The 7,931-nt window shown below is 56.9% G+C and overlaps 1 protein-coding gene across 3 annotated transcripts in view; it reads right to left on the reverse strand.

Moving 5' to 3' along the window:
* Positions 1-3,194: 3,194 nt before the first annotated feature.
* LOC121357160 (zinc finger protein 354C-like) overlaps positions 3,195-7,931 on the reverse strand; it is a 6,026-nt gene continuing 1,289 nt past the window's right edge. Inside the window, exons 2-5 of one of the 3 annotated variants that reach the window (XR_005955696.1) lie at positions 5,636-5,711; positions 4,987-5,450; positions 4,156-4,557; positions 3,195-3,652 (exon numbers count right to left, since the gene is read on the reverse strand). Coding sequence is in view for 1 of the 3 variants with exons in the window: in XM_041474218.1 (XP_041330152.1) it covers positions 5,086-5,450; positions 5,636-5,711 (441 nt within the window). In the remaining 2 variants the exon portion in view is untranslated. The other 2 variants (XR_005955695.1, XM_041474218.1) reach the window with 2 other exon arrangements.

Below are 7,931 nucleotides of genomic sequence, written 5' to 3' on the forward strand. Positions count from 1 at the left end.
GACTGGATGCATGCTGGTGACAACTGGAATCTACTGGGAGTGACTGGGATAAAACTGGGGGCAGCTGAACCACGCTGAGGTAACTGGGAGTGCCTGGCAATGACTAAGAGAACGTTCAGGGCAAGTGGGATATACTGAGAGTGACTGAGACCATGCAGGTAGGGACTGGGACCACACTGGGAGCTACTGGGAATGTGCTAGGGGCAACTGGGACCACGCTGGGGGCAGCTGGGGGCAAGTGAGAGTGACTGGGGCCCTGCTAGGAGAGACTGGCATCGTACTGGACTCATACTGGGATCATACTGGGAGTGACTGGGACTATGCTGGGGGCAACTGGGAGAGCTGGGAACACACTGGGCCAACATGGGAGGAACCGGGAGCAACTGGGACCATGCTGGGGGCAAATGACATCGTAATGGGAAATGACTGGGAGTGACTGGGCTCATACTGGGAGCAACAGGGATCCTACAGGAAGTGCCCAGGATCATACTGGGAGTGCCTGGGCTCATACTGGGAGTGCCAAGTGGGAGCCATGAGGATCATACTGAAGGTTACTGGGGTCACACTGGCATTGACAGGGAGCAACTGGGATCACACTGGGGGCCACTGGCATCATACTGGGAGTGACTGGGATCATACTGGGATTATAGTGGGTGTCAATAGACCCTGACTGGGAGTTACTCAGAGCTACCAGGCCCACGCTGAGAGCCTACTGGGGATACACTGGGAGGAGCTGGGAATGACTGGATGCATGCTGGTGACAACTGGAATCTACTGGGAGTGACTGGGATAAAACTGGGGGCAGCTGAACCACGCTGAGGTAACTGGGAGTGCCTGGCAATGACTAAGAGAACGTTCAGGGCAAGTGGGATATACTGAGAGTGACTGAGACCATGCAGGTAGGGACTGGGACCACACTGGGAGCTACTGGGAATGTGCTAGGGGCAACTGGGACCACGCTGGGGGCAGCTGGGGGCAAGTGAGAGTGACTGGGGCCCTGCTAGGAGAGACTGGCATCGTACTGGACTCATACTGGGATCATACTGGGAGTGACTGGGACTATGCTGGGGGCAACTGGGAGAGCTGGGAACACACTGGGCCAACATGGGAGGAACCGGGAGCAACTGGGACCATGCTGGGGGCAAATGACATCGTAATGGGAAATGACTGGGAGTGACTGGGCTCATACTGGGAGCAACAGGGATCCTACAGGAAGTGCCCAGGATCATACTGGGAGTGCCTGGGCTCATACTGGGAGTGCCAAGGAAACTGGAAGCACACGTGGGGAGCACTGGGCTCATGCTGGGAGCAGCCCCTGCCGGCCCCCCAGCCCTGAACCCCTTTCCCGGCCGTGCCGCCCCTCCAGCCCCAGCACTGCCAGGGGTCCCCCCCTCTCGGGGTCCCCCTTTGGCTTCTGGGGCTCTCCTCTCTCCAGGCTCCCGCTCAGGGAAACCGTGGCTCTCCCGGGGCTCCCCAAAACCGGTGCCCCCCGCCGGGGCTCTGCTGCCACCGCCCCCACCGGGACCCCCAAAAACACCTCCCGGGGACCCCCCGATGTCCCTCCGAGGGCCATCTGCGGCTCGGCTTTGGAGCCCTGCCAGCTCCAAACATCCCCCCACAAAAAACCCCAAACCCAGGCACCCCCGGGGTATTTAGGGTGAGCTCCCCCTCCCCGGGCACCCGCGGGATGGGGGACGATGCTCCCGGGGTGCTGTGAGTTCAGGCAGCGCCGGAGGCCCGCGCTTCATCCTCCCCTCTCCTCCTGCTGCTTTCTGCTACCGCTCCGCCTCTTCCTCCCTTCCTCCTCCTCCTCCCCCGTTCCTAAAGCCCTCGCAGCCCACAGCAGGAGCGGGGCTGGAGCCGGGACAGGTCGGGATGGGCAGCGCGGGGCTCTCGGCTGCTCCCACCCGCTGGGGCCGGGGGGAACCCAGCCCGGGGAAAAGGAGAGGCAAACTGGGAAAACTGAGGGCTGCACATCCCAGCTGGGGCTGGCTGGGGACCGCCAGCCCTTGGGGCTGATGCCCAAAAGACAGGCTGGAAATGAATCCCCACAGCCCGGTGTCTGTAGAGCAGGTATTTGTTCAGTGCATCGCTGGAGGTGAGGGGGTTTCTCCTCCTCACTCACCCCCCTTTGTCAGTGCTGTGGTGTATTTATACAGCCGGTGTGGCTCGGTGTCACTGTGTCACTGCAACATCATCACATACCCGCAGGAACTCATTTACAGGGTATCAGCTCGTGGTTATCAGACAGTTCTTCTGCACTGCCCTTGTGCCTCCCCAGTTCGGGTCTGTGGGGGGGTCTGTGATGAAGGCTTCCAAGGTCTTCTTCACATCTGAACTTTTCAACTTTGTCTTCAGAGCATGCACAGTTACGGTGCTCCTTCATCTGTCTGGTCTTAACCGGATAATCTAAATTCTTTGTTTTGTGGCTGATTTGCTTTGCACTTGCGAATTTCTCATCAGTACTATGCTTACTTATTTCTAAAGCTATCCATCTGGTGAGGGGGTTTTTTCTTCTTTTTTTGTCTATTAAGCATAAGCAACTAGTTAACCATATACTAGCCATTACACAATATAGAAAGCAATTTAGATCAGGTTATATAGGTATAAAATTTATATTTCAGGTTATATAGGTATAAAAAGCTATGATTCAGGTTATATAGGTATCAGATTATACAGATATATAAAAAGTCATGACTTAGGTTATATAGATATGTCAGGTTATATTGATATCTTATAACCCAAGCTATATCAGCACCTTGTAACTTTGATCCAAGTTCTGTCAGCACCAGGGCTCTTCCCAAAGGCGTGGAGATGTTGGAGCAGGGACTGCAGAGACGGATGAAGGATCCCAAGAGTGGGATTTTGGGGACAGCATCCATGGGGATGGGAATGTCCCACTCCCTTGCTGGAGCAGGGTCACACCTGAGCCAGGTGTGCAGGGCAGGGCCTTGCCCTGACCCCAAGCTCTGTCCCAGCTGCAGGATCTGCTTCCCATCAGCTCTTCCTGCTGCGGCCCCGAGCCCAGCTTGGTGCTGCACAAAGGGGCTGGGCCGGAGTCATCCCCCATCGGGGGCTGTACACCCCCTCTGCCCCCTCCCCAAATTCTCTCTGGGGGAGCAGGAGCTGAGGCAGGAGCCCTGTGGGGAGGGACAAGGGGGTGACACCGGGATGGGGGGCTCATTATACAGATATATAAAAAGTCATGACTTAGGTTATATAGATATGTCAGGTTATATTGATATCTTATAACCCAAGCTATATCAGCACCTTGTAACTTTGATCCAAGTTCTGTCAGCACCAGGGCTCTTCCCAAAGGCGTGGAGATGTTGGAGCAGGGACTGCAGAGACGGATGAAGGATCCCAAGAGTGGGATTTTGGGGACAGCATCCATGGGGATGGGAATGTCCCACTCCCTTGCTGGAGCAGGGTCACACCTGAGCCAGGTGTGCAGGGCAGGGCCTTGCCCTGACCCCAAGCTCTGTCCCAGCTGCAGGATCTGCTTCCCATCAGCTCTTCCTGCTGCGGCCCCGAGCCCAGCTTGGTGCTGCACAAAGGGGCTGGGCCGGGGTCATCCCCCATCGGGGGCTGTACACCCCCTCTGCCCCCTCCCCAAATTCTCTCTGGGGGAGCAGGAGCTGAGGCAGGAGCCCTGTGGGGAGGGACAAGGGGGTGACACCGGGATGGGGGGCTCACACACGGCCCCTGGGGATCCCCCCTCACTCCCGTGGTGCCAGGAAGACAAACCCCTACATGGAGCCCCTGTCCCTCGGCAGCACCTTGTGGGCAGGCTCTGGCAGCAGCTCTGGGTGTCTGCGGGGTCACGACTGCCCTAAAACCCTCTCCCAGCCCCACTGCCACTCCCAGCTCCCTCAAACCATCCCACAGATCCTGGCTGCCCCCATACCCCAAACCACTCTGTGCAAGAGAAATGGCCCCAAGATCCATCAAAACTCTTTCCCACCTCTCCCAAGACCCATCCAAGTTCTCTCCAAGCCACACAGCCCTTCCAGAACTCCCAAAACTCTCCCACAGACCCCTCCAAAGCTCCCTTAACCTGCTCCCAGCACCACAAATGCAGCCAAGAGACACCAAAACCCCTTCCAATCCTCTCAGGATCCCCTAAACTCCTTCCCAGCCCCCCATGGCACTGACCAGTAGAGGTTTGCGGACAGGAACATCCGCAGCTGGGAGCAGCTCAGGCACTTCAGCAGCTTTTTGGGCACTACCATCCCTTTGAGCTCTTCCCAGAGGCTTAGAGATGTTAGAGGGAGGACTGCAGAGAAGGATGAGGGATGCCAAGAGTGGGATTCTGAAGACAGGATGAAGGCCTGTATGAGCCACTTGCTGTTGTGTTGGTTTGGGGGCCCCCCTGGTGGTCCCGGGGCCCCAGGATGCAGAGCTGTCACCACCTCCTTCTTCGGGTGGTGGCTTTAGTGGGACCTCCATTCCTTGGGGCTCTTCCTGCAGCCAGAGAACTTGTAGGGATCTTCCTCCGGGTGGGTCCTCCAGGTGTTCCATGAGCTTTGGGCTCCTACTGGAAGTGACTGGGCTCTCCTGGGATCATATGGAGATGATACTGGGAGTGACTGGGAATGACTCCAAGCATGCTGAGGGCAACTGGGATATATTGGGAGTGTCTGTAACCTTATTGGGAGTGACGGAGACCACACTGGGAACAATAGGGACCATGCTGGAGGCAACTGGGAGCAAGTGGCAGTGACTGGATCTACACTGAGGGAAACTGGGTGTGACTGGAACCCTGGTGGAAGAGACTGGGATCATACAGGGAGTGACTGGGACTATGCTAGAGGCCATTGGTATCTCACTGGGAGGGACAGGGAGCAACTGGAATCATGCTGAGGGCAGCTGGGATCATACTGGGAGTGACTATGCTCTGGGAAGCACAGGATGGTGAGGAGCAGGAGGACAACTCCCATCCCAGCCCCACAAATATGCCCCCAGCCCCTGGCTCCCCCTACTCACCCCTGCTCTGACTGTGCTGGACTTGCAGCATCTCCAGGTTGGCAGGGGATGTGCTGAGCACACTCGCTAGCCTGGCTCTGAGAATCCCAATATTCCAGCTCAAATCTGGCCCTGCTCAAAGGGAGTTCCATCCAGGTGCACCCGAACATGGGTGAGGAGGCTGGAGCACTGACTGAAGCTCTTCCCACATTCCAAGCACTTGTAGGGCTTCTCCCTGCCATGAAGATGCTCATGGACAACCAGCTCTGAGCTCTTCCTGAAGCTCTTTCCACCTTTCTGGCCCAGGGGGGGTCTTTCCTCCTCAGAGCAGCCTGGGCTGGGTTTGGAGCCCCTCCTCGTGTGGGATCTCCAGGGCTTTTCCGCCCCGTTGGATTCCTGTGCTGTGGAGTCACTCAAAACGGCCTCTTCCACGAGGTTCTGCTTTGGGGATTTGTCCTCCCTGCTCTCCATCCTCAGCTCCTTGTCTGCGGAAGGAAGGACAAGGAGAGGATGGGATTTGCCTCTGTGCAGAGGGAAGGGGAAGGAGATCTCCCCAGTCCATCCCCAGCAGGACAGCGTTGGCATCAGGGTTGTCCTGCAGCCAGGGGCCGTGCTGGGCTGGGAGATGGAGCAGGAGAGAGGGGGAAAGGGGCACTGACTTCCTCCTCACCTGCCTGGGTGTCCTGGGACATCTTCCTCTTCCTCGCAGCCTTCTCCATGTGCCCAAACTTTGGGAACTGGAATTTCTGTTTTGGGGGAAAACAAGATGTGAGTGCATTGGCTTGGCTGTTCCTCCTGCCCAAGTCCATCTCTAGAAGTCACCAGGTGTCTGGTATCCATAAAAACCTCCAGACCACCAAGATTCAGCTACCCTCAAAAAACCCCAAACCACCAAGATTCAGCAAAAAAACACCCACCAAGGAGTTCCCCTCTCTGGTCTCCCTACTTTGGGGTTCAGGGGCTCCCTCCTGTCTGGGCTTCTGCAGCTCCAGTGTGTATTGGTATCCCCTCTCTCTGGGCTGCTGGGGCTCCTGGCAATCCCAGAGGTTCCCTTCTCTGGGCTGCCCCTGTGGGTATCAGTGGGGCTCAGGGGTTCAGCCTGTGTGGGGTCCCCGTTTCACGGCCCCGGGGTACCCATGGGTCTCCCTTGTCCATGGTCCCAACATCTCCAGGCTGCCGGGGTTCCCCCTATCTGGGCTTCACGTTCCAGGCTCCCGAGGGTCCCCCTTACGGGGACGTCCGACCCCGCAGGCTGCAGAGGGTCCCCAGCTCCGGTACCGCCCTCTCCGCTCTCCCAGCCCCAGCCCCGCCGGTACCGGCGATCGCCCCGTGGCTCCGGGCTGGAATGCAGCGCCTGACCCGTGCAGCCCAGCCCCCCGGCCCAGCGCCGGGGCTCTGCCGGCAGCCAGCACCAGCACCCCAAAATTCTGCCGGATCAGAGCCGCTGAGCGGGCGCCCGGCCCTTGGCCCTTTTATAGATATATGTTATAATATTGGCTGTTCAGAAATGTTAAAAATGGATTTTATATGTGGTGTTAAGAAAAAACTTTGTTATCTAGTTTTTATTTCTGTTGTTAATTAAGCTTAGTGAAATAGCTGATATAAGTATGCTTGTGTTAAAATGCCGGCTTGGATGGGATAACATCCAGTGAACACAGGATGAGGACCTGCTGCAGATGTGCCAACCATCAGCACCCACTGTCTGAAGACAGAGTGGGCCGGGGCCAAAACTGAAGGTTATGGTAAAAAAGGACCAAAACCACAACCAAGGCATACGCATGCTCTAAAAAGGTGGAACCAAGGAGGAGCCATGCTAAACAGTTCTTGGAATATGTAAACTAGTTTGAGAAAAAAAGTTTACTATGCATAAGGGTCTATGAATATGCAACAGGCTGATGGAAGGGAAAAGGTATTTAAGAGGTATCCCCGAAGATAAGTGTGCTCTTGGTTCAGTGCCAAGATGCACCCGGCCGTAATAACCTTTGCTCGATGGTCCTTGTCTCCTATTGTCCTTTATTAAACTCTTTACATTTTCACAGGAGAGTGAACGTGTTTTCCACAGCCCCGAGCAGAGAGCTGTGCCCGGGCGCTCCGGGGGAAGACGGCGGCGCTCGGCAGCGGCCCCAGCCCGCGGCAATTGCCCGAAATCACCGGGACAAAATCCTGCCCCGAAGGAGGCCCTTGGAACGCCCGCCTGCGGCTCCTCCGTGCCCCAGAGATCCCGGCAGCTGTCCCGCTGTCGCAGCTGCGGCTCTGGAGCAGGGAGGCTCTGCGGGACCCCCGGGCTGTGCCCCCTCCCAGCCCGTGCCCGCCCGCTGCTGATGCTCGGCCCGGGCTCTCTCGCCGCTCCGGCTCCCGCAGAGTCCCGCTGTGACCGGCCCCGAGCCCTGCCCAGCGAAGGGTCAGTGTCCATCGCCGGCCCCTGCCGGGCTCCGGCCGCTGCCCGCCCCCGGCACAAGCTGCAGCTCCCAGCGCAGCTCCCTGGAGCCGGGCACTGCGGGTTCCCAACCAGGGAACATTCAGTTCCTGGCATCTCTGTTATCTCTGCTCACATGTGCACAACCAGCTGCTGCTGAGGCAATCCTAGCTCCCACTGAAGACTTCCCACCCAAAATGCTACATTCAGGTCTGACACACCATTAAGAAATCCAAGAGCAAAAGAGTCAGCTGATTACAGAGTCTTGAAAAATTCGAGAACATTTTGTTCTAAAATTACAAATATTAACAGAAGCTGAGAAAGTCAACAATGTTAGAAAACAAGCTTCCAGCACTGGGACTACAAGAGCTCAGGCAATGCATTTGATTGGAAGGAGACCTCCCTTTCTGACATGTGAGCAATGCCATGGACTTTCCCAAACCAGGGAAGCAGGGAGCCCTGGCAGCAGCAGCTTCACACACAGCAATGACACAGAACAGGGCAGGGCAAGAGGCTGACGAAATTATAACTTCTACTTGAAATTAAGAAC

The sequence above is a fragment of the Pyrgilauda ruficollis genome, unplaced genomic scaffold, assembly GCF_017590135.1.
Source record: "Pyrgilauda ruficollis isolate IOZ18807 unplaced genomic scaffold, ASM1759013v1 scaffold316, whole genome shotgun sequence".
NCBI classification, from domain to species: Eukaryota; Metazoa; Chordata; class Aves; order Passeriformes; family Passeridae; genus Pyrgilauda; species Pyrgilauda ruficollis.